A 27,875-nucleotide genomic window follows, 5' to 3' on the forward strand; every position below is an offset into this window, starting at 1 on the left:
GAGCAACCCTGTGGGTGGGTCCCTGGTGACTGGCAGACACCTGACCAATTATGTACCAGAACTGAGAAGAGGAGATAATTGGTGTTCCTTTCCACCCCTCCCCTGGGCCAGCAATCCCATGACTGACTGGGGGCTCTGTCACTGGTAAATGTACCATGAATGTGCAAACATGCTCTTGTTATATAATAGCACACAATGTGTGCTCTTAAGGCCAGGTAGAAAACCTGGTCAGAAAGTTCCATTTTCCCCACAGTTCCTTAGTTTTTTATGCCCCCTTAAATTATCTGCCTGAGGTGAGGGCCTTACTTGCCATGTCCAGTCTTGGACTTACTTTACTTTTAACTAGAAATAAACAGGGTGAGAAAATGAAATAAGCTTGGACAACACACAAATCTGTGGCTCAGTTCCAGGTAACCGAATCACTCAACTTTGACTCAAAATTAGTTAGTGCCTGTGCCCTGCCACTCTCCCCAGAGAACACAGTGAACGCTCAGTTACCTGGATCCTTGCTCACCATCTGGATATCGCCACACACCGGATAAAACACGAGCACACTTTCTCCCCAGTTAGGTTGTTGGGAAAAGTTTAATCAGCTACAAAAATTTGTGAGAACCAAAGGCCACCTCTGGAGGGAAAGGGGAAACTACCCCTTTGGTTCTAGAAGCCCAGACTGTTAGATTCCCTTGGAGACTTTTCATCCCATGTTTGGTAGCAAACAGAGTTAAATAAGAGTGTGGTGATTTCTTCAGAAAGTTCCTTCATCTTGGCTTTAGTTATTTCATGGCCTTTAAAAAAAGGATATAAGTATTAGCAACATCAGAAACTGAATAATGTAAATCTTTAAAGTACCTCCAGCTGATTTTTGGACCATTTTGGTGCCCCTAAAGGGCTCCATGTTCGAGGCAAATGAAAGCAGATAGAGACATGCTTTCCCCGGTGAACATGAATGTTCTTCCCCTAAGTGAAATGTGAAGAGAACAATTAACTCCACACAAAGTTTCCCAAATTTGCTGTCCTGCTAAAGAGAGCAGCTCACTCACCCTAGGGTTACCCCAGGCAATATCCATCTCTGAGCTTGAATTTAATAAAGCTATCCAGCCTGCTATCCTCTCTAGTAAAGCCTAAAAGAACTGCAGGGAAGCCATAAGAAAAGAACAGATCCTACCATTCACAACAACATGGATGGAGCTAGAGGGTATTATGCTCAGTGAAATAAGCCAAGCAGAGAAGGACAAGTACCAAATGATTTCACTCATATGTGAAGTATAAGAACAAAGGAAAACTGAAGGAACAAAAAAGCAGCAGAATCACAGAACCCAGGAATGGACTAACAGTTACCAAAGGGAAAGGGACTGGGGACGATGGGTGGGAAGGGAGGGATAAGGGCGGGAAAAAAGAAAGAGGGCATTAGGATTAGCATGTATAGTGCGTGGGGGACACGGGGAGGGCTGTGTAACACAGAGAAGACAAGTAGTGATTTTACAGCATCTTACTATGCAGATGGACAGTGACTGTGAAGGGGTATGTGGGGGGGACTTGGTGAAGGGGGGAACCTAGTAAACATAATGTTCTTTCTGTAACTGTAGATTAATGATACCAAAATAAAATAAAATAAAATAAGAACTGCAGGGAAAAGAAGCTGCCCTCAGAAGCCACGCCAGTCTCTGGCATCTCTTTACAAAGAAAGAAAACAGTATTTTATTTTATACAGATCAAGGAAATCTGCTTTTCCATGAGTGACCTAGGCCAGGGGTCAACAAACTGTTTTAGTAAATAAAGTTTTATTGGGACACAGCCATAACCATTCATTTATGTATTGTCTAACCTGCTTTCCCTCTCCACGGGCAGAGTGGAGTAGTTGCCAAAGAGGCTGCATGGCCCACAAAGCCTAGAATATTTACTGCCTGACCTTTATAGAACAAGTTTCCTGACCTATTACAACTCTAACCACTACATCCTCCAGCTACACATTTACAGATGCACTTGTACATTCATCCCTGGCCTCCAGTGCACTCCATTTCCCCAGGGTCACTGCTAACTGGTAGCTTCCTCAGATGCATTCCAGTTTCCCAAAAATAAAATCAGCTGTTAAGTCTGTCCTGCTAACTAAGCCAGTCAACTAAGAGCAAATCCCAAAAGAGCAGAATCCTGTGAGTCAAGTCCTGTAATGCTCCCTTCTCAACCAGGACGACAGCTTCTCTGCAAGACAAACAAGAAGTGGAGGATTCCACCTTACTTGCTCAGGCATCCTGGTTATTCTGAGTCATGTATTAGTTTCAGCTTATTTCCACCTCAGCTGTCCTTGGCTCTGACATGCTGTCATCACTAGAATCGCTGTATCTGTCACTAGAACAAAAGAGGTACTCATTTAGCAAGGTGTAAAAAAGACCCTGGACAGTTATTCTACTTAACAATCCTGAACATTTTCCATTATCAACCCCCACTCAGAAAATGCTAAGGTATATTCTACTATCACTTTCTAGTTGGTACAGGAAGATGTTGTCCAACCACAGACAATGGTCCCCTTCTTTTGTCAGTGGAACTGATTATTTGCTTTCATCTTCAATTGGAAGTAACTTATTCAGAAAATGTATCAAAGCATTTCAATTTAGATGGAAATTTACAATCTTCTGAAGGCCACTAATATAGGTCAGCAGCATGAAACAAACATTCCCATAAGTCCAAGGGTTTGAGACATAATTTGTACAATTATGCTATTTTCACATTAGAAACTATAAAGGATGCTCTGACTACCTCGAGTTTAGAAATGTCTTCTCCATGAGATAGCCCCACAATCCTACTTTAGCTGTGAGCCATGGGCTCACAGGCTGGAGTTCCTCTCGCTCAGTTCCAAATAAGTCAGCAGGTTGATCAACTCCACAAGAGTTCTACTGATCTATGGAGACAACGCTGCCAGGAAGTAGTGTTTTATGCCTGACCCATTCCCAGACTTGGCCAAGTGTTTGCTGACTTATACCAACAGAAGTCTGAATTCCATAACAGGCGAAAATCCACTTTTTTTTTTTGTTAAGAGATGCAAGGGAACAATCAGAGAAACCCTATGATAGCAGGTTAGAAAACAAGATTTATTCTAAACGTATTGAGCAAGTATCAACAAGTATACAAACAAAGTCATAAAAGTTAACCTCACTCTCCTCCCTGACTTGTGAACAAAATACCAGAAAGGCTGCAGGGACAGAGCTAGATGTGTGAAGGAGACAGACAGAGATGAAGACTTGGCAGAAAAGCCAAGCTATGTTAGCTAAACACATAAACCGATATCTCCTTAAAGCCGATCAAGCAGAAGAATCCTCCTAGTTAAGAGTTTAATTCAGCAAAATCATTTCTACTGTTACAAAAGGGTCTCCAATAAAGAAAACATAGGAGTAACTGAAGAATGTTTTAAAAACTGCTCCAGAAAAGCTGATATACCCTTATCCATGTACTCTCACTTCAAAAATGGAGAGTCCTTCCTTGTTCTATGCAATAAAAGGGGATTTGCAAGTTGCACTCAACTCCCTATGTGAGAAGAAATGCAGTCAAGGAAGTTTACGTGATTCACCTGGCACACAGCTCATTCAAGGTGGGGCCAGAATCCCTATCATGCTCACCCAGGCCACAAGTGCAAGTCTAAGCTGTGGGGCAGAGGGGAAGCAGGCCCCTGGGGCGTGTCCCCTGACACTGCAAATGAGAAGACCCAAAGGGCCGAGGGAGCTCCATTTTCTCAGGTATCAGATTTTATACCTGCTTCCTTCCCCACCTCTGAGCCTGAGGAAGGGTGGGCCCATATCTTCCCCTTTGCACTTCTGACTATACTATTTATTAGCCACATTCCTTTGGACAGATCACTTGAGTTCTGAGACTCTAAAAAAACACAGTAACAATACCTCCAGCCTCACCAAAATGTTATGAGGGCCAAAGAGAATGAATAAATGTGTTCTGAAAACGATATAAAAAGATAAGTTGTTCCTATTCATGGGAGTTACATATTCATAACATGGTATCTCTCAAAAAGCCATGGAAATTAAAAAGAAATCATGAAAACTGCCAGGTGCATGATTTTCAGAATGGTTCCCAGTACCGAGAGTAATTCGCTATCCCATAAGCGAGTGGACTTGGGTGGCTCTCTTTCTAACCTAATGGTTCTCATTTCCTGTCTGGTGAGGGGCTGCCCCAAACTCTGCCAACACATCCAAATGGCACAGGCTGAGTCTAACAAAAGCGGCTCAGCATGCGTTTACTCATCTCCAAAGCAAATGAGTGGGTTCACTGCTTTTCTCCTGTATGTGTCAGGAGCTGGAGGTAAGACAATCAAATAAACCACAACACTCAAGAACAGAATTATCAAAACAGGCTTCACTGCCCAACTTGCTGATTTTGTGCCATCCACGAGCCAGCAAAAACCAAGTGCTAGAAATAAAAAGTGGCTCATCATCCATACACAAAGGCACAGTGGCTCCTGCACATTCAGCCCCATGGGAGTGCACCTCTGTGCTGCATATCACTTAGGGGTCATTTTTGTTTTACACATAAAAAACTTAAAGAAGTCATAAGATATGCTTATCTGGGTATATTTTCACTTAATTTGAGACAGCTCAGCCTTATCTTAAGACCAACCTGTCTTTCTAAATATCCAAATATCTCCTCTGTATACACAACCCTACACACACATTACTCGGAAGGAAGACTTATTAGATATTAGGGTCTTACATATTACATCTTATGAAATGCCTCAAGATACAAACCCACTCATGCGTGTCTTGGAATATTTGAGGAAGGGCAAGTTTTAAACCTGTGCTATCCAATCCAGTAGCCACAAGTCACAGTAGCTATCTAAATTTGAATCAATTAAAGATCAAATGAAATTGAAATACCAGCCCTCATTTGCACACATAGAGCCCGCCTTCAAGTACTCAATAGCCACATGTGGCTGGTGACTGCCAGATTACAGAACATTTCCATCATTGCAGAAAGTTTTATTGGATAGCACTGGTTTAAAAACAATTGAATAATGATTTTTAGAAAACAAACCATAATCGCCATGCAATGGTCCTCCTTGTCACTCCCTAGGAAGACTTTTTTTTTTAAGGTCTGAGTATATGGCAGCTAATTAAAATCATGGCAAATCTCACACATGCATGCATGCACCCCCCAAATAACGAGGGCTTCTTTTTTTTTTCACAGTCGTAATCATTAGTTTATTACGAGGCCTTCTTTTTAAAAAGTTTTTTACTATACTATTTCTTATAAGACAAAATCAATACCACCAGCACTGCCTCATGGGAATTGCTATCCTTACAATACTGGCTTGACTTACAAGATTTGACTTCAACAGTCTACACGTGGTTCTTTGACAGATAAAAAGGCTTGTCACGGGGGGATTCAAGTTGGCGGTGTGAGAGGTTAAACAGAGAACTCCTCCCAAAACCACAAATAGTACAGAAATATAGTTAATTAATACAACTAACCCTAAAACAGCAACAAGAAAGAAGGCTGAAGCAGACTGCATACAGACCTCACGAACAGTGCAGACCTCACAAAACAGGGTAATGTAGGAAAGCCTTAATCCAGTGGGACCCAAGCCCTTCCCCCACTCTTGCAAGCTCACAGGCAAGAGGAAGAGAAATGGAGCAGGGAGGGGGTGGAAATGCACACTGCTGAACACCCAGCCCTGGAGGTCTGCTCTGGGAGCAAAAACCTACACTGTGTGGTGCTCTGGACATTGGTGAGCTGGGACAGGCAGAGTGCTTGGGAGACTGAGATGATGGCCGTTTGTGGAGGAGGGGATCCACATCCAACCGCTCTGTGTCAGAGGAAAATGCAGGGAGTCTGAGAGGCTTCCTAGCAGCAAGAGGGCTGCTGAAGGGGTAGGGTTTGCACAGAGCATGCTCAGCGGGGGAGGGGAGAGCTGCACAAGGTTGTCAGGGTGCACTCTGCCCAGCTGGTTGGAAACATTGAGTAGCTACAGGTGCCCCATCTCCCTGGCTGGGTGCTCAGTTCTGAGGCCCCCCACTGTGACACGCAGCCTGCCGAGCCTTCCTCCTGGCCCGACAGCACTGGCTCACAAACCAGCAGTCACTGTGTTGGCAGCATGCCAGCCAGAGGGAGGCCCCGCCTACAACAGCTAGAGATGCCAAGCACAGAGGCTTACACCTGTGTGCTCAGACAACTGGCTCTGATACTGGAGACAGGCACTGCAGACAGGATCAGGAAACAGATCTTTCCTTCCCCTAGGCATCAGCTCCGCTCCCCTATGACCCCTACCCTCACTCTAGGGCCTGAGCAGCTCCAGAGACTGGAGCATCTGGGCACTAGTGGGCACCACACAGAAATATGAAACATCAAAAGAACATGGTCCAAACCAAAATCTCACAACCCCAGAAAAAGGGTCAAATGAAACTGAACTCACCAATCTTCCTGAAAGAGAGTTCAAAATAAAAATTATAAGCATGCTTATGGGGGTACAGAAAAATATTCAAGAACTCAGTCAGAGATTCAATCATTAAGAAATTCCATATCTGAAATGAAACATACAATGGAAGGATTAAAAAGCAGATTAGATGTAGCAGAAGAGATGGTAAATGGATAGAAATTAGAGAAGAGGAATATAAAAAAGCTGAAGCACAGAGAGAAAAAAGAATTTCTAAGAATGAAAGAATATTGAGAGAACTGTGTGACCAATGCAAACAGAACAATATTCACATTATAGGGGTACCAGAAGAAGAAGAGTGAGAAAAACGGATAGAAAGTGTCACTGAGGAGGTAATTGCTGAAAATTTCCCCAATCTGGTGAAGGAGATAGTCTCTCAGGCCATGGAGGTGCACAGATCTCCCAATGCAAGGGACCAAGGAAGACAACACCAAGACATATAATGATTAAAATGGCAAACACCAAGGATAAAGATGGACTTTTAAAAGCAGCTAGAGAGAGAAAAAAAATCACATACAAAGGAAAACCCATCAGGCTATCATCAGACTTCTCAGCAGAAACTTTACAGGCCATAAAGGCATGACATGATATATTTAATACAATGAAGCAGAAGGGCCTTGAATCAAGAATACACTACCCGGCAAGGTTATCATTTAAATTTGAAGGAGCGATTAAACAATTTTCAGATAAGCAAAAGCTGGGAGAATTTACCTCCCACAAACCACCTCTACAGTGCATTTTGGAGGGACTCCTATAGAAGGAAGTATTCCTAAAGCTAAATAGAAGTCACCCAAGGGATAGACAAAGAGTACAGAATATGATTCATAACATACAAAGAATGGAAGAGGATGAAAAAAAAAAGAACCTTTAGGTTGTGTTTGTAATAGCATACGAAGTGAGTTAAATTAGACTGTTAGATAGTAAGGGAATTACCCTTGAACCTTTGGTAGCCACGAATCTAAAGCCCACAATGGCAATAAGTACATACCTATCGATAATCACCCTGAATGTAAATGGTCTGAATGCACCAATCAAAAGACACAGAGTTACTGAATGGATAAAAAAGGAAGACCCATCTATATGCTGCCTACAAGAGACTGACTTCAAACACAAAGACATACACAGACTGAAAGGGAAGGGATGGAAAAAGATATTTCATGAAACTAATAGTGAGAAAAAAGCAGGAGTTGCAGTATTCTATCAAACAAAATAGACTTCAAAACAAAGAAGGTCACAAGAGAACATATGGGAGGTGAACAGTTCCCAGGAATGTGTTGTTTTAAATTGTCTGATTTTTCTAAAACTATTCAAATTCAGTTAGACAATATCCATCATATCATAGATAAGGTTTCACAAATGCTTAGGGTGCCTAACTGGTTTTCTTGGTTTCACTGGAGATGGCTGGTATTTGTAGGTCTGCTTTGGTTATGTAACTGTATTCCTATTATGTTAATGTGTGTGCGCAATTTAATTAGTAGTTTAAAACCTATACATGCTGAAGTTACTCTACAAGAAGATATGTCAAAGAAATAATCAATCTTCCCATGTTTTCTTTCATTTGCTACTTCTATAGCTTTTTTTCTTCCTTCCTAATTACAACCCTTAAATAGAATTCGTGCCTCATATTGAATTCGCCGAGTATCATAATTCCTCCAAGTGGTAAAGATACCTCAAGACAAATGCTGGACATAGAAGCCACAGGGCATAAATCTGCAAAGAAGTAAAAAGCTAACCTCTTCAAACAATAAGGCTTCTCTCTCACTTACCAACTTTACATTTCCCTGTCTGGCCCCGGAAGATGACTGGTTAGCCAGAGACGGGTAAGATTCCTCAAGGGAGGAAGAACCTAAGACAGGCACAGTCGCAGGGGGCCCATCAGGTGAGAAATTGGGGACCAACAGAGGTGAGGCTTAGAACCTCACCCCCCCTGTTTTGAGAGAAATCTTCTGCATCCGTGGATGGTTTGTTGCCCTTGTCTAGCTTGGATTAATACTTAGCTTATAGGCACACACCTGATCATCTACATTTGCCCTCTTATAGCACTAAATTATGTTTTCCACCTTTATCTTGCATCTACCTACCACTTCAGCATTTTATTTAAAATAGTATTAATAATAATAAGGGAGAAATGTGGGATTCACATATAAATCAAGTATAAAAATCAAACAAATATTCATATTTGACCTGATTGTTTATAGTTCATAATGCGTGATCAAAACCAAAAGTTTCTGTGATGACTGCCCTTGTACTGTTCACCATGTAAGAAATTATTCACTATGTAAGAATTTGTACACCATGAAAGAACTTGTTTGTTGTACTTCAGAAGATCCGAGACTGATGAGAATTAGACTTGGGGTGGATTAATGATTGTGCATTGAGTCCCCTGTACAGAATTTTATCGTTGTTCAGTGTTAACAACCATTTGATCAATAAATATGAGAGATGCCCTCTCAAAAAAAAAAAATCTCAAAAAAACACAAAGAAGGTTACAAGAGACAAAGAAGGACATTACATAATGATAAAAGGGTCAGTCCAACAAGGGGATATAACTGTTATAAATATCTATGCACCAAACACAGGACGACCTACATATGTGAAACAAATACTAACAGAATTAAAGGGGGAAATAGAATGCAATGCATTCATTTTAGGAGACTTCAACACACCACTCACTCCAGAGGACAGATCGACCACACAGAAAATAAGTGAAGAGACAGAGGCACTGAGCAACATATTAGAACAAATGGACCTAACAGACATCTACAGAACTCTCCATCCAAAAGCAACAGGATACACATTCTTCTCAAGTACACATGGAACATTTTCAAGAATAGATCATATAGTAGGCCACAAAAAGAACCTCAGTAAATTTAAAAAGATTAAAATTGTACCAACCAGCCTCTCAGATCACAAAGGTATGAAACTAGAAATAAATTACACAAAGAAAATGAAAGAGCCCACAAACACATGAAGGCTTAATAACATGCTCCTAAATAATCAATGGATCGATGACCAAATAAAAACAGAGATCAAGCAATATATGGAGACAAATGACAGCAATGATTCAAAAAAACAAAATCTGTGGGACGCAGTGAAGGCCTTGCTAAGAGGGAAATATATTGCAATACAGGCCTACCTCAGGAAAGAAGAGCAATCCCATACAAACAGTCTAAACTCACAATTAATGAAACTAGAAAAGGAAGAACAAATGAGGCCCAAACTCACTAGAAGGAGGTACATAATAAAGATTAAAGCAGAAATAAATAAAATTGAGAAGAATAAAACAATAGAAAGAATCAATGAAAGCAATAGCTGGTTTTTTCAAGAAAATAAACAAAATAATAAACCTCTAGCCAGACTTATCAAGAAAAAAAGAGAGTCTACACACATAAACAGAATCAGAAATGAGAAAGGAAAAATTACTATGGACACCACAGAAATACAAAGAATTATGAGAGAATACTATGAAGAATTATATGGTAACAAACTGGATAACCTAGAAGAAATGGACAACTTTTTAGAAAAATACAACCTTCCACAGCTGACCCAGAATGAAACAGAAAATCTGAATAGACCAATTACCAGCAAAGAAATTGCATTGGTAATCAAAAATTATCTAAGAACAAAACCCCTGCACCAGATGGTTTCACCACTGAATTTTATCAAACATTTAGAGAAGACCTAATACCCATCCTCCTTAAAGTATTCCAAAAAGTAGAAGAGGAGAGAATAATCCCAAACTCATTCTATGAGGCCAACATCACTCTAATACCAAAGCCAGGCAAAGATACCACAAAAAAAGAAAATTACACACCAATATCCCTGAACACAGATTCAAAAATACTCAACAAAATATTAGCAAACAAAATTCAAAAATACATCAAAAAAAATCATCCATCATAATCAAGTGGGATTCATCCCAGGGATGCAAGGATGGTACAACATTTGAAAATCCATCAACATCATCCACTACATCAACAAAAAGAATGATAAAAACTACATGATCATCTCCATAGATGCTGAAACAGCTCTCAACAAAATTCAACATCCATTCATGATAAAAACTCTCAACAAAATGGGTATAGAGGGCAACTACCTCAACATAATAAAGGCCATATATAACAAACCCACAGCCAACATCATACTTAACAGCAAGAAACTGAAAGCTTTTCCTCTAAGACTGGAAACAAGACAAGGATGCCCACTCTCCCCATATTTATTCAGCATAATTATGGAGGTCCTAGCCATGGCAGTCAGACAACACAAAGAAATAAAAGGCATCCAGATTGGCAAGGAAGAAGTCAAACTGTCCCTGTTTGCAGATGACATGATATTGTACATAACCCTAAAGAATCCACTCCCAAACTACTAGATCTAATATCTGAATTCAGCAAAGTGTCAGGATACAAAATTAATACACAGAAATCTCTTGATTCCTATACACTAATGATTAACTACCAGAAAGAAAAATCAGGAAAACAATTCTATTCACAATTGCATCAAAAAGAATACAATACCTAGGAATAAACCTAACCAAGGAAGTAAAAGACCTATACTCTGAAAACTACAAGACACTCTTAAGAAAAATTAAAGAGCACACTAACAAATGGAAATTCATCCCATGCTCTTGGCTAGGAAGAATTAATATTGTCAAAATGGCCATCTTGCCTAAAGCAATCTACAGATTCGATGCAATCCCTATCAAAATACCAACAGCATTCTTCAATGAACTAGAGCACATAGTTCTAAAATTCATATGGAACAACAAAAGACCCCGAATAGCCAAAGCAATCCTGAAAAGGATGAATAAAGCAGGGGGAATTATGCTTCCTGACTTCAAGCTCTACTACAAAGCCACAGTAATCAAGACAATTTGGTACTGGCACAAGAACAGAGCCACAGACCAGTGGAACAGAACAGAGAGCCCAGATATAAACCCAAGCATATGTGGTCAATTAATATACAATAAAGGAGCCATGGACATACAATGGGGAAATGACAGCCTCTTCAACAACTGGTGTTGGCAAAATTGGACAGCTACATGTAAGAGAATGAAACTTGATTATTGTCTAACCCCATACACAAAAGTAAACTCAAAATGGATCAAAGACCTGAATGTAAGTCATGAAATCATAAAACTCTTAGAAAAAAATATAGGCAAAAATCTCTTGGACATAAGCATGAGCAGTTTCTTCATAAACATATCTCCCCAGGCAAGGGAAACAAAAGCAAAAATGAACAAGTGGGACAATATCAAGCTGAAAAGCCTCTGTACAGCAAAGGACACCATCAGTAGAACAAAAAGACATCCTACAGTATGGGAGAATTATATTCATAAATGAAAGATCTGATAAGGGTTGACATCCAAATTATATAAAGAGCTCACTCACCTGAACACAGAAAAAGCAAATAATCTAATTTAAAAATGGTCAGAGAATCTGAACAGACACTTCTCCAAAGAAGAAATTCAGATGGCCAACAGGCACATGAGAAGATGCTCCACATTGCTAACCATCAGAGATATGCAAATTAAAACCACAATGAGGTATCACCTCACACCAGTTAGGATCGCCACCATGCAAAAGACAAACAACAGCAAATGTTGGCGAGATTATGGAGAAAGCGGAACCCTCCTACACTGCTGATGGGAATGTAAACTAGTTAAACCATTGTGGAAAGCAGTATGGAGGTTCCTCAAATAACTCAAACTAGAAATACCATTTTACCCATGAATTCCACTCCTAGGAACTTACCCTAAGAATGCAGCAGCCCAGTTTGAAAAAGACAGATGCACCCCTATGTTTATCGCTGCACTATTTACAATAGCCAAGAAATGGAAACAACCTAAGTGTCCATCAGTAGATGAATGGATAAAGAAGATGTGGTACATATACACATTGGAATATTATTCAGCCATAAGAAGAAAACAAATCCTACCATTTGCAACATGGATGGAGCTAGAGGGTATTATGCTCAATGAAATAAGCCAGGCAGAAAAAGACAAGTATCAAATGATTTCACTCATCTGTGGAGTATAAGAACAAAGAAAAAACTGAAAGAACAAAACAGCAGCAGACTCACAGAACCCAAGAATGGACTAACAGTTACCAAAGGGTAAGGGACTGGGGAGGATGGGTGGGAAGGGAGGGACAAGGGGGAAAAAGGGCATTACGATTAGCACACATAATGTAGTGGGGAGGACAACAGGAAAGGCAGTATATACAGAGAAGACAAGGAGTGACTCTACAGCATCTTACTATGGTGATGGACAGTGACTGTAATGGGGTATGTGGTGGGGACTTGATAATCAGGGGAGTCTAGTAACCATAATGTTGTTCAAGTAATTGTACATTAACAATACCAAAATGAAATTTTTAAAAAATATGAAAGAGAAAGAAATAAAAAATCATGTTATACCTCCCCCCAAAAAAGGCTTGTCATGATCAGGTTTGTTTGTCAAATACTCCTGGTTTCTAATAAATTCCCATATAAGAAGAAAAATATTCTAAGGCACCAGGCCAAAGATACAGTAATGCCTCACACTCCCACCTTTTATGCTACCCCAGGGCAGCCACCATTTCTTCTCCATTAGCAGAAAGAGGTGACTGTAATAAAAAAAAAAAAAAAGGTTTTATGGCTTTAGGATTACCAGCATGCATGAGTTCCTACAATACTTAATATCAAAATTCATTTCATGTGGTAAGAGCATGTTTTAAAACAGGTTGCCATGCACACAGCTTTCCCCAAAGCATTGTTACCGCTATACTCAGTTCCTTCTTAAAAGACCCTGGAAGCAATAAAATACAAGTGCAATGGAATAAAAACTTAGCATGCTTTGAATGAGTTTTGCATTGACATGATCCTGGCAGGGCATTAAGAGCACAATAGTCTGTATTACTATTAACTCCATTCCTGCCTGGCACAACATCGTCAACACCGCAGTGAACAAGGATCAGGAAAAGAGCACCTTTAAAGCAACATTCAATCCCTGAAGGAAGGTATGCTCAAATGTGGTTTATTAGCAGTCTCAAGTCTCAAGGTATGGAGTTGGAGACAACAATAGGGGATGTGGGGGGGAGGGACTGTTTTAAAAGATGTTTAAAAGAACTGTTAAAAAAGAAGGCAAGCGAAAAAGATCTTTTTTTTCCAGATCACTTTTGCTTGAAACGTAACAAAAGGGGAAAAGTATTTTTCTACTAATTGGAAGTTTACAAAGCATCATCTCGACTGTTCCTCACCACGACCCTAACGAATGAAGCTCCTAAGGTTTAGGAGGAGGAACTTAGAAAAAACTCCCCAGTAAGTGAAAACCCGGAAGTTCGATCGATAGCATAGCCCCCACTTTACTCCTCCACACTGGCCCCGTGGAAGGAAAATATTTGCACCACAGGTCGCAAGAATGGCCCCTGGTGACATCAACCGTGCAGCCCAAAGGTTAAAAAAAGGGCAAGGTGATTCCAACTTTAAAATAGTGCTGGAAAACGCATATCGGATTCATGCAAAGAGAAAAGAGAATCTCCTAGTCAAAGACAAAGAACTACCCAAGGTGGGAAAAGTATGCTTTACAGGGAGAAAAACGCACTCTTACCATCAACGGAGGGGCCACTCTGCCACGGAAGTCCACCTAATGACTGGGCTAGCTAGCATCCTAAACAGGACGGCCTGGACTGGCCTTCCCCTCTCGCCAAGCAGCTCACGAATGTATATCAAAAACCAAGAAAGCGGTGTGAGCCCAGGGCAAACGCGTTAAAAACCTTCTGGGGGAGATCAGGGGACTGCAAACTGTTCCCTTTAGATTTGTGTGCATTTTGTCCTGGAAGTCAATGGAAGCTATTGCGAGTTTTAAGTTCCAAAATATTCTGACAGCAGAAGATGGACTGAAAGGAGGAAAGCTGGAGGTACAGAGAGACCAGGTAGGAGGCTGTGTAGTACGTAAGAGATGAAGGAGATGGGGACTAAGAGAAAATTAAAATAGAGCAATAATAGTAACTCCCATATCATTTCCTTCCACCCACCAGCCACTATGCTAAGTGCATTATATATTTAATATGAAACTTAATCTGCATTACTACCATGTGAGGTGGGTACTAGTGCCACCCCCTTTTATAAGGAAACTGAGGCACAGAAGAGTAAGGTCACAGGCGGCTGGACAACTAAACAGCAGGGTTTGAACTCAGCCAGTCCCTCCTCCAGAGCCTCTGTGGTGAACCTGGCCACACTCCCCAGCAGCGGGCAGACCCTATGTACAGGCCGAGTGGGTTCCCACAGGAGCATCTCGGACATGCCGGCTCTGTCCTGCGGCGGGAGAGAGGAGGGCTCTGAGCTTTCTCGCGAGAGTCTGGCCAGGCACGTGGATGGTGTGTGTGGTGAGGGGCGGTACAGCTTGCAGGGAGTCATTCTTGGAAGTTAGCCTCCCCGCTGACGGCACCTCTGTGCTGCAGCCCTACGCTGCTGGGGCTCTGCACTCACCCACCCCCACCTTTCTTAGCTGGGGGTCCATGTCTGAGGACCCCTGGAAGAAAGTTGTCGGATAGGGGGCTTTCGGAATACGAACAGCAGGAAACAGCACTCAAATTGGTATGTGTGCAGTTTTCCGGAAAGTGGGCGCACAGCTTTCATCATTCTTGGAAGGTGACCAGTCACCCTCAAAACGTAGAGCACTGTTGTTCTTCTACCCAATGACCGCCCCCAGAGAGGGAATCCGCTCGTCTCGGAATAGCCCTTGCTTCTCCAGCACCACACAGCGGCCAGGGTAGAGTAAGCTTGATCTGTGCGGCGTGACGTGGTGCGGATGTGGAAGTCTGCCGCCCTTAAGCATTAGGAGGCCAGACAACTTGGAAAATGCGTGTGAGGGGTTAGGCTTTTGTAATAAAGAATCTGTTGATGCTTTGAGAACATATGAATATCCTGTTTCTCACAACCTGTCATCCAATGGTTTTGGCATCCATCGATGATCCTTAACTTGACTCTCTAATTAAGAGCTTCTATATTTTAAATTCACCTTTTCTTTTTTTTTCTTTTGTATCATTACTCTACAATTACATGAGGAACATTATGATTACTAGACTCCTCCCATCACCAAGCTCCCCCCACATACCCCATCACAGTCACTGTCCATCAGCGTAGTAAGATGCTGTAGAATCACTACTTGTCCTCTCTGTGTTGCACAGCCCTCCCCGTGCCCCCCACTCACATTATACAGGCTAATCGTAATGCTCCCTTTCTTTCCCCCCACATCCCTCCCTTCCCACACATCCTTCCCTCTGGTACCTGTTAGTCCATTCTTGGGTTCTGTGAGCCTGCTATTGTTTTGTTCCTTCACTTTTTGCTTTGATCTTATACTCCACATATGAGTGAAATCATTTGGTATTTGTCTTTCTCCTCCTGCTTTATTTCACTGAGCATTATACCCTCTAGTTCCATCCATGTTGTTGCAAGTGGTAGGATTTTTCTTCTTCTTATGGCTGAATAATATTCCATTGCGTATATGTACCACCTCTTCTTTTTTTTTTTGAAAGGTAGTTGACACACAGTATTACATTAGTTTCAGGTGTACAACACAGTGATTCAACATTTATATACATGATAATTCTAGCTACCAGCTATCACCATACAAAGTTGTTACAATATTTTGACTATATTCCTTATGCTATACATTGCATCCCGGTTACTTATTTATTTTACAATTGGAAGTCTATACTTTTTTGTTTGTTTGTTTGTTTGTTTTCTGAGAGGGCATCTCATATTTATTGACCAAATGGTTGTTAACAACAATAAAATTCTGTATAGGGGACTCAATGCTCAATGCACAATCATTAATCCACCCCAAGCCTAATTTTCGTCAGTCTCCAATCTTCTGAAGCATAACGAACAAGTTCTTACATGGAGAACAAATTCTTACATAGTGAATAAGTTACATGGTGAACAGTACAAGGGCAGTCATCACAGAAATTTTCGGTTTTGATCATGCATTATGAACTATAAACAATCAGTTCAAATATGAATATTTGTTTGATTTTTATACTTGATTTATATGTGGATACCACATTTATCTCTTTATTTATCTCTTTATTATATAAAATGCTGAAGTGGTAGGTAGATGCAAGATAAAGGTAGAAAACAGTTTAGTGTTGTAAGAGAGCAAATGTAGATGATCAGGTGTGTGCCTGTAGACTAAGTGTTAATCCAAGCTAGTCAAGGGCAATAAAACATCCACGGATGCAGAAGATTTCTCTCAAAACAGGGGGGGTGAGGTTCTAAGCCTCACCTCTGTTGATCCCCAATTTCTCACCTGATGGGCCCCCTGCGACTGTGCCTGTCTTAGGTTCTTCCTCCCTTGAGGAATCTTACCCATCTCTGGCTAACCAGTCATCTTCCGGGGCCATACAGGGAAATGTAAAGTTGGTAAGTGAGAGAGAAGCCTTATTGTTTGAAAAGGTTAGCTTTTTACTTCTTTGCAGATTTATGCCCTGTGGCTTTTATGCCCAGCATTTGTCTTGAGGTAACTTTACCACTTGGAAGAATTATGATACTCAGTAAATTCTATATGAGGCACAAATTCTATTTAAGGGTTGTAATTAGGAAGGAAGAAGAAAAGCTATAGAAGTAGCAGGCAGAAGAAAACATGGGAAGATTGATTATTTCTTTGACATATCCTCTTGTAGAGTAACTTCAGCATGTATAGGTTTTAAACTACTAATTAAATTGCGCACACACATTGACATAACAGGAGTACAGTTACATAACCAAAGCATACCTATAATTACCAGTCATCTCCAGTGAAACCAAGAAAACCAGTTAGGCACCTCAGGCATTTGTGAAAACTTATCTATGATATGGTGGATATTGTCCAACTGAACTTGAACAGTCTGAGAGAAATTAGACAAATTAAAACAACCCATTCCTGGGGACTGTTCACATCCCATATGTTCTTTTAACAGTAGATAGTCTGTAGTTGTAAGATTTTGGAGTGCTACAATTTGCACTTCTCCTAATTCTTGGTTGAGTTTCAACAGTATAGATCCAGTCAAATTTGTTGTTTTACTGTATGCACAGGCCAGCTTAGATATCTCCTTCTTCATTCCCATGGCAAGTCCAGGAACCGGTGGGATGAGTGCATCTACAGCTGTAGCAGCGCGTGGATCTTTGTTGGGGTTTTTTGATGATCATCTTCTGGTATGAGTCTTCCAGAGAGTGCTGATGTTGGAAGTTCTTTTTCATATCGTATCTTAGTTCATTTTCTGGGTAGCCAAATTAGGCTTTGATCCTCTGTATAAACACAAACAGACCCTTTGCCTACACTTTTATATGGCCTTTATACCATTGTGTAGTACTCATTGGAGGTCACCACACAGGAACTGCTTTTTTTTTTTTTAAGAGAAAGGATTATCAGAAAAATGTACCTCCATAGGCGATCATCTGACACCCTTTAAGTGGTCAAAATTAAGGATATTTAAAGCATGCATTAATCGTTGATTTACAGTTAGTTTTATCCTATCAGGGAGTAATCCCCCTTTTCTTTCTTTCTTTCTTTTTTTTTTATCATTTATCTACACTTACATGATGAATATTATGTTTACTAGGCTCTCCGCTATACCAGTGTACCACTTCTTCTTTATCCATTCATCTACTGATGGACACTTAGGTTGCTTCCATATCTTGGCTATTGTAAATAGTGCAGCAATAAACATAGGGGTGCATCTGTCTTTTTCAAACTGGAGTGCTGCATTCTTAGGGTAAATTCCTTGAAGTGGAATTCCTGGGTCAAATGGTATTTCTATTTTGAGCTTTTTGAGGAACCTCCATACTGCTTTCCACAATGGTTGAACTAGTGTACATTCCCACCAGCAGTGCAGGAGGGTTCCCCTTTCTCCACAACCTTGACAACATTTGTTGTTGTTTGTCTTCTGGATGGTGGCAATCCTTACTGGTGTGAGGTGATATCTCATTGTGGTTTTAATTTGCATTTCTCTGATGACTAGTGAGGTGGAGCATCTTTTCATGTTTCTGTTGACCATCTGAATTTCTTCTTTGGAGAAGTGTCTGTTCAGCTCCTCTGCCCATTTTTTAATTAGATTATTTGCTTTTTGTTTGTTAAGGTGCATGAGCTCTTTATATATTTTGGATGTCAACCCTTTATCGGATCTGTCATTTATGAATATATTCTCCCATACTGTAGGATACCTTTTTGTTGTATTGGTGATGTCCTTTGCTGTACAGAAGCTTTTAAGCTTGATATAGTCCCACTTGTTCATTTTCGCTTTTGTTTCCCTTGCCTGGGGAGATATATTCATGAAGAAGCCACTCATGTTTATATCCAAGAGATTTTTGCCTATATTTTTTTCTAAGAGTTTTATGGTTTCATGACTTATATTCAGGTCTTTAATCCAGTTCGAATTTACTTTTGTGCATGGGGTTAAACAATGATCCAGTTTCATTCTCTTATATGTAGCTGTCCAGTTTTGCCAATACCAACTGTTGAAGAGGCTGTCATTTCCCCATTGTTATGTCCATGGCTCCTTTATCATATATTAATTGACCATATATGTTTGGGTTAATGTCTGGAGTCTCCATTCTGTTCCACTGGTCTGTGAGTCTGTTCTTGTGCCACTACCAAATTGTCTTCATTACTGTGGCTTTGCAGTAGAGATTGAAGTTGGGGAGCAAGATCCCCCCCCACTTTATTCTTCCTTCTCAGGATTGCTTTGGCTATTCAGGGTCTTTGGTGGTTCCATATGAATTTTTGAACTATTTGTTCCAGTTTGTTGAAGAATGCTGTTGGTAATTTTATAGGGATTGAATCTGTAGATTGCTTTGGGCAGGATGGCCATTTTGACGATATTAATTCTTCCTAGCCAAGAGCATGGGATGAGTTTCCATTTGTTAGTGTCCTCTTTAATTTCTCTTAAGAGTGTCTTCTAGTTTTCAGGGTATAGGTCTTTCACTTACTTGATTAGGTTTATTCCTAGGTATTTTATTCTTTGTGATATAATTGTGAATGGAATTGTTTTCCTCATTTCTCTTTCTGTTAGTTCATTGTTAGTGTATAGGAAAGCTACAGATTTCTGTGTATTAATTTTGTATCCTGCAACTTTGCTGAATTCCGATATTAGTTCTAGTAGTTTTGGAGTGGAGTCTTAAGGGTTTTTTATGTACAATATCATGTCATCTGCAAATAGTGACAGTTTAACTTCCTCTTTACCAATCTACATGCCCTGTATTTCTTTGTTTTGTTTTGTTGCCATGGCTAGGACCTCCAGTACTATATTGAATAACAGTGGGGAGAGTGGGCATCCCTGTCTTCTTCCCAATCTTAGAGGAAAAGCTTTCAGCTTCTCGCTGTTAAGTATGATATTGGCTGTGGGTTTGTTGTATATGGCCTTTTATTATGTTGAGGTACTTGCCCTATATACCCATTTTGTTGAGAGTTTTTATCATGAATGGATGTTGAATTTTGTTGAATGCTTTTTCAGCATCTATGGAAATGATCATATGGTTTCTGTCCTTTTTGTTGATGTGGTGGACAATGTTTATGGATTTTTGAATGTTGTACCATCTTTGCATCTCTGAGATGAATCCCACTTGGTCATGGTGTATGATCCTCTTGATGTATTTTTGAATTCGGTTTGCTAATATTTTGTTGAGTATTTTTGCATCTATGTTCATCAGAGATATTGGTCTGTAACTCTTTTTTGTGTGGGGTCTTTGCCTGGTTTTGGTATTAGAGTGATGCTGGCTTCATAGAATGAGATTGGAAGTATTCCCTCCTCTTCTATTTTTTGGAAAACTTTAAGGAGAATGGGTATTATGTCTTCTCTCAATGTCTGATAATATTCAGTGGTGAATCCATCTGGCCCAGGGTTTTTGTTCTTGGGTAGTTTTTTGATTACTGATTCAATTTATTTGCTGGTAATTGGTCTGTTTAGATTTTCTGTTTCTTCCTTGGTCAGTTTTGGAAGGTTGTATTTTTCTAGGAAGTTGTCCATTTCTTCTAGGTTTTCCAGCTCGTTAGCATATAGATTTTCATAGTATTCTCTAATAATTTTTTGTATTTCTGTGGGGTCCATCATGATTTTTCCTTTCTCATTTCTGATTCTGTTGATGTGTACAGATTCTCTTTTTCTCTTAATAAGTCTGGCTAGGGGCTTATCTATTTTGTTTATATTTTCAAAGAAATAACTCTTGTTTTCATTGATTTCTTCTATTGTTTTATTGTTCTCAATTTTATTTATTTCTTCTCTGATCTTTATTATGTCCCTCCTTCTGCTGACTTGGGCCTCATTTGTTCTTCTTTTTCCAGTTTCAATAATTGTGTCTTTAGAGTATTCATTTGGGAATGTTTTTCCTTCTTTAGATAGGCCTGGATTGCTATATACTTTCCTCTTAGAACTGCTTTCGCTACGTCCCACAGAGGTTGGGGCTTTATGCTGTTGTTATCATTAGTCTCCATATATTGCTTGACCTCTGTTTTAATTTGGTCATTGATCCACTGATTATTTAGGAGCATGTTGTTAAGCCTCCATGTGTTTGTGAGCCTTTTTGTTTTCTTTGTAGAATTTATTTCTACTTTTATACCTTTGTGGTCTGAAAAATTGGTGGGTAGAATTTCAATCTTTTTGAATTTACTGAGGCTCTTTTTGTGGCCTAGTATGTGGTCTATTCTGGAGAATGTTCCATGTGCACTTGAGAGGAATGTGTATCCTGGTGCTTTTGGGTGTAGAGTTCTGTAGATGTCTGTTAAGTCCATCTGTTCTAGTGTGTCGTTCAATGCCTCTGTGTCCTTACTTATTTTCTGCCTGGTGGATTTGTCCTTTGTAGTGAGTGGTGTGTTGAAGACTCCTAGAACCAATGCATTGCATTCTATTTCCTCCTTTAATTCTGTTAGTATTTGTTTCACATATGTCGGTGCTTCTGTATTGGGTGCATATATATTTATAATTGTTATATCCTCTTGTTGGGCTGACCCCTTTATCATTATGTAATATCCTTCTTTATCTCTTGTTACTTTCTTTGAAGTCTACTTTGTCTGATACCAGTACTGCTACACCTACTTTTTCTCCCTATTGTTTGCATGGAATATCTTTTTCCATCCCTTGACTTTTAGTCTGTGCATGTCCTTGGGTTTGAGGTGAGTCTCTTGTAAGCAGCATATAGATGGGTCTTGCTTTTTTATCCATTCTGTTACTCTGTGTCTTTTGATTGGTGCATTCAGGCCATTTACATTTAGGGTGATTATTGAGAGATATGTAATTATTGTTATTGCAGGCTTTAGATTCATGATTACTAAAGGTTCAAGGTTAGCTTCTTTGGTATCTGTCTAACTTAACTCACTTATTAAGGGATTATATGCACAGTCTGATGATTCTTTATTTCTCTCCCTTCTTATTCCTCCTCCTCCATTCTTTATATGTTAGGTGTTTTATTCTGTACTCTTTTGTGTTTCCCTGACTGCTTTTGTGAGCAGTTGATTTTATTTTTTGCCTTTAGTTAGTTTGGTTGGTCTGCTTTCTTTGCTGTGATTTTATTTTCTCTGGTGACATCTATTTAGCCTTAGGAGTGCTTCCATCTAGAGCAGTCCCTCTAAAATACCCTGTAGAGGTGGTTTGTGGGAGGCAAATTCCCTCAACTTTTGCTGGTCTGGGAATTGTTTAATCCCTCCTTCATATTTAAATGATAATCATGCTGGATACAGTATCCTTGCTTCAAGGCCCTTGTTTCATTGCATTAATGCCATTCTCTTCTGGCCTGTAAGGTTTCTGTTGAGAAGTCTGATGATAGCCTGATGGGTTTTCCTTTGTAGGTGACCTTTTTTCTCTCTTTGGCTGCCTTTAATCCTCTGTCCTTGTCTTTGATCTTTGCCATTTTAATTATTAGGTGTCTTGGTGTTGTCCTCTTTGGGTCCCCTGTGTTGGGAGTTCTGTGAGCCTCCATGGTCTGAGAGACTATTTCCTCCCCCCATTTTAGGGAAGTTTTCAGCAATTATTTCTTCAAAGACATTTTCTATCACTTTTTCTCTCTCTTCTTCTTCTAGTACCCCTATAATGTGAATATTGTTGCATTTGGATTGGTCACGCAGTGCTCTTAATATTCTTTCATTCCTGGAGATCCTTTTGTCTCTCTCTGCGTCAGCTTCTCTGTGTTCCTGTTCTCTGATTTCTGTTCCATTAGTGGCCTCTTGCACCACATCCAGTCTGCTCTTAAGTCCTTCCAGAGACTGTTTTATTTCTGTATTCTCCCTTCCAACTTTATCCTTTAACTCTTGCATATTTCTCTGCAGATCCATCAGCATGGTTATGACCTTTATTTTGAATTGTTTTTCAGGGAGATTGGTTAAATCTATCTCCCCAGGCCCTCTCTCGGGGGTTGTCTGGGTAATTTTGGACTACACCAAATTCTTCTGCCTTTTCATGGAGATAGAGGTAGCTGTAGGCAGGGGCGCATGTGTCAGCTGGAGAACGAAGTCCTTTCCTGCTTGCTGGTCACCTTTCCCTCCTCTGATGTCTGTGTCGGTTACCCGCACTCCTGGAGCAACCTCCAGATTAATCCCATATGCTGCTGTGGGTGGGGTCTCCATCAGGGTCGGGCAGAGCCCTGTGGGGAGTGGCAGGAGTGCCGCGTGTGCTCTCTGGTGAGAGCAGTGCCCCCACCGGGGAGCTGCACGCTGCTGGCAGCCTTTGGGTCTGGCCCAGGCAGCTGTGCACTGGGAGGAGATTCTGGGCAGCTGCTGGGGGTGCGGTTGTTCCTGGGCAGCTCACTCGGCCACAGATGCCGCAGCAGGCTCGTGCAGGCCACTCCCAGGCCGCTCGTTCAGCCACCGCCGCAGCAGGCTCGCGCGGGCTGCTCCCATGTCCCTCGCTTGGCCACCGCCGCCACCGCCAGCTCGCACAGGCCACTCCCGGGCCCCTCGCTCAGCCGCCGCTGCCACTACCAGCTTGCTCGTGGCCTTTTCTTTTTTTCTGAGTATCATTATGGAATTTTTTCCATGATGTAATGTAAATTAATTTTTTGTAAATGTAAATTTTTGTAATGTAAATTTACATTGTGTAATGCAAAATTTTTTTCCAGAAATGTAGTGTGTTAAAATCCAATGCTGTCATCGTTCTTTTTGATATTCAAATTGTCCAATATGAGGCCAGCAGGAGCCCTTTCAAGCTGACTTATTTGACCTTATATAAAACCTCCCCATCAGTTTTTAAGTCTTCCTTCCTTGAAATCCAACATGTTCCAGGCTCATCCTGTACTTTCCCTGCCCAGACCTGGAACCAACCATTTCTTCCAGGACCTCTAGTTCATTTCAGTGGGGGACGGTATTTTATGAAGCAAATGGAGGAAAACACTGCTTTACAAAAGAGACAGCCAGACCAGACCATCACTACATTACTTAGGAGAGAGAAGCAAAATGGCAATAATTGATGTATCTAGGTGAAAGGTATGCAAGTACTCACTCTGGCTAGTCACTCATCTTTTCTGCAGATTTGAAAGTTTTCAAAATAAAAGAGTTGGTAAGAAAGAAATACACACACTTACTATTATAATTTCAACTATGAAATGAGTCATCTATGGAGATGAATAAAAGCTGGAAGGAAATACTCAAACATGAGCACAGTGTCTGTGTTAGGCTGGTGGGTTTATAGGTCCTTTTTTTCTACTTTCAAATTTTTCTTTAATCCTACATCTAGAAGTCAACAGAGAACAAAATTTCTCCAGACTGGAAGCCAGCATGTCACTTAGAAGGAAAACCCCAATAGACACTGGAGAGAGACCAGAGACATTGGTGAATGAAAGGGGCACCTTCGTTCCCTGCCACTGCCAGGATTCAAAGATAAAAGTAGGGAGGGAAGGGTAGTTGCAAGCGAGAGAACAGACTTGGATAGCAGGAGCACACGGGGCATCAGGAAATGACAGGACCTGGTGCCAGGTACGTACTTCCTTTAAGGACCCTCTGATTATAGTTTCAACTTCTGAGTTGGGTCTGAAAGAGTCAAGCAAATACAGCGAATCACTGAGTCACTTCCCTCCTGTTGTTTCTGTACCAGCCCGCCTCCTGTTTTGCCACAAAATGATGACTTCCCTACGCAGGAGGTAGGATTGTTGGGTGGAGACATGGAATCCAAGATCTCAAAACCTAGAATAAGATGCTACGTAAATGTCTTAAGATTCCAGTTTTATATTTTAAACATAGGTTTCCCCAAAGAGCAGCATTTCTGTGAACTGTTGAGTGAACCCATCTACTTCTTGCTTTCCAACATAGAATAAGCACTATCTATGCAAGGAAGTTTTACTCTGACCTGTCAAAGGGGCATGATAAATGCCAGCATCAGGAAAACTGGAAGTTGTTCCTAAACTTGATGTGTAGAGCCTTGTGCCTAAGAGCCTTGCAGCACAGCCCGAGACATGCATGCTGAAAAACCACACATGAACTTTAGACCCTTCTTTCTCCAATTGCTTAAAAAGGGAATTCTGGACAGAGATTATATGCTTTGTTTTCTAGATACTAAAGAACTTGCAATTACAAGCACCTTTGTATAGTCCGTCTAGTGTTAAGTCTCCTAAAATTATTTTCTTACAATTACATGAAGTGGTCTCATTCCATCTTATCATATGCCAGCAAAACCATGCAAATTTGTGGTTACCTTTTATACACAGAACAAATTAGGTTTAAACACCAGGGGACAGATTGTCAACAAAAAATTATAATTTATTTAATGGGCCATAATTTCCATTATGGACCAAATAAATTAGACTTAATTTATTCTAAAAATGGTTTATCAGACTCATGCAAAAAGAGTTAACACAGCAGACCTGAGGCTGCTATATTTAAATAGCCTACTTGCCAGGGAATTTGGGAACTTGGCTTTCAAAATATTTGACCATTTTAACTGATAAGGTTGGTTTGCTGGGCCTAGGCTGTTTGTACAATGTGATTTATGGTGAACACTTGCTTGCCTTCCGGGAGTCTGGAATTTGGGTGGCTGCTAGGCAGAGAAAGCCTGCATGACCAGCCCCAATAAAAACCCTAAACTCTGAGTCTCAAATGGGCCCCTCTGGGCATCAACATCATATGCGTGTTGCCGCATGTTCAGTGCTGGAGGGTGAGCTCTGCATGACCTCTTGCAGGAGTGAGAGAGCATAGATTTCTCAGACTCCACTTATATCTTTTTCTCTTACTGCTCCAGCTTTGTATACCTACACTGGCACTGTAATAAATTTCAGCCATGAGTACAACTATATTCTGATTTCCTTCTAGTGAGCCATCAAATGTGTGGGTGGTCTTGGGGGGCTCCCAAAACAAGACAGTTAGCTTGATTTTGCATGTACTTTCGAGTAGCTTATAATAAGCTAAAAAATACGATCCTCACTGTTAGGCCTCTTGAACAGATCACTACAAGTCTCAAACCAGATGGAATTGGTCTTCACAACTGCTGCTATTCTAGAGATAATGCAGTAGCTGAGAATTCAGCTCAGCAGCTTTAGATCCCAAAATAGTATTCTTAGTGCAATTTCCCAGGCACTAAAAGCTAGATGTTCTCCATGAGGCAGAATGCAGAGGTTCTAGGTCAGGTGTACTTGCTCAAAGCCAAGGATTTTTACATTCTGGACTTTATAAAGATGTCAGCTGCACATGTGCCACACGGTTAAACATCATCAGCCAATTTCTGGGAAAGGAAGTCATTATCCTACTGTTCACACTCCTTGTCACATTTGTTTAGGGTTGATTACAGACAGTAATCTTGTTTGACAGAAATATAGTCACAACTCAGCTCACATTACAGCCTGGCCATCAAAGCAGCCATTTGCTTTTCAGTGTTCACTAAGGCCATGGAGCTGGGCAGAGAGGAGTTGAAGGACAAGGTTACTCTGGAATCCTGGTGTCTGTCACTGGATTAATTCATGGTCACCATTGTCAGTTGGAAAATCCCCTGCAAGGTGTCAAGATTAGACTAGATTATATCCTCCCCTGCTACCTATGATTATCATGTTAATGCATAATAAACAATCTGTGTGCTAGGGAGCCAGGGAGACAAAGATAAATAAGATGCTGGCTGCTCTTAAGGAACACACCAGTTTATGGCTGACACATAGGAATTCTCCAACTACTGTCGAAGCCTGCTAAGCAAGCTGTAAATTCCAATGCCAGCATTAGAGTTATGTTAAGAAGTCTTTCCTTCACTCCAAGACATACTGTATCTTGCTCAGTAGTCTCTAGCAAGCAGTCACTTTTCTCAGAAACTACCAGCCCCATGTGGGAAATCGGTGTGCCATCCAGCACACAGGTGGGCAGCCCACACAAATTAGGTGATGTTCATTATTAGTCACTGTTTGCAAACAAGCAGATAGTTGTGTGTATATTATTTCTCCCAGCCATCTGTCTTGCTCCACTCCTTGTCACCCTCCTTTTGTGTGTGAGCACCTGAAATAATGGAGAAAATGAAGTGGCTGAGAAAAGGTCACAGCACACATCTGACATGGAAACACATGGACTTTCCAATATGCTCCGTAAGCCATGCAGCCTCAGAACACAGGAAGCTCTTCACATACAGTCTCTGCGGATCCATGCCACATGGGCCAGATAAAGGGGAGCTGCTCAGCTGCAGCCGGAGAGCCCCCGCCTGCTCCTCACGGCAACACTCACTCCAGGTCCACAGGGTAGTTTGAAAACCAGTACAGTGATTCAAACAGTGCAAGGAGTGTTCATTAATTCAGTAGGACACCCACCGTGTAATGCTGTTCCCATCTGAACGCAGTTAAGGGAACGCTAGAGAGCTGTGAGCTTCTCCTAGCAAGTAATGTCGAAAATAAGCAGGCTGATGTCACACAAGCACACATACCCAACAGGCCCTGATGCTGGCGGACCTCAGCTGCAATGGCACAAGGGTTATTATCTGCTTACTGTGGTAATAGCCTCTGCCGAAGTCTATGACTCTGGCTAGTTCCTTCCACTTTTAAAGTTATTACATAGAATATTCTTGGATGAGAAGAAACGAAGATATAAATTCTCCCCAAACTGATATTTAAATGTAAAGAAATTTTAATGAAAATCCCTGAGAGATTTTTTTATTTGAACCTGATTTTTAAAATAATTGTGTAATTCACCTAAGGACAGCAAAATACATTTTAAAAAGTGTTATCATAATGGAAGTGGAACCGATTAGGGGCTTGATTTACAATAACACAATGATAATGAAAAGGGTGGTAAGGGTACAGAGGTAAGAAGGGAAATCATCAATGGAACAAGATAGAAATCCCTAAATAAATCAGCCCCCTTACTAAGGTGGGGGCAGATCCTACCTCATATACTACACCCAAAATTATAGATTTAAACTGTAAAATGGAAACCATCCAAGTGGTAGTGGAGAACACATGGCTTATCTTTTATGTAATCTTTTGATAAGGAAGGAAAGACTTTGGGCATGATAGAAAAGGCAGAACCCATAACAGTTAAAGA

At 40.7% G+C, this 27,875-nt stretch overlaps 1 protein-coding gene across 1 annotated transcript in view; it reads right to left on the reverse strand.

The window, feature by feature from the left end:
* Window positions 1-566: 566 nt before the first annotated feature.
* Window positions 567-27,875, reverse strand: part of CTPS2 (CTP synthase 2) — a 128,701-nt gene continuing 101,392 nt past the window's right edge. Inside the window, 2 exon segments of the mRNA XM_073227464.1 lie at window positions 567-785; window positions 2,237-2,346. Of these exon segments, the coding sequence (XP_073083565.1) occupies window positions 2,277-2,346 (70 nt within the window). The 3' untranslated portion in view covers window positions 567-785; window positions 2,237-2,276.

The sequence above is a fragment of the Manis javanica genome, chromosome X (genome assembly GCF_040802235.1).
Source record: "Manis javanica isolate MJ-LG chromosome X, MJ_LKY, whole genome shotgun sequence".
NCBI lineage: Eukaryota > Metazoa > Chordata > Mammalia > Pholidota > Manidae > Manis > Manis javanica.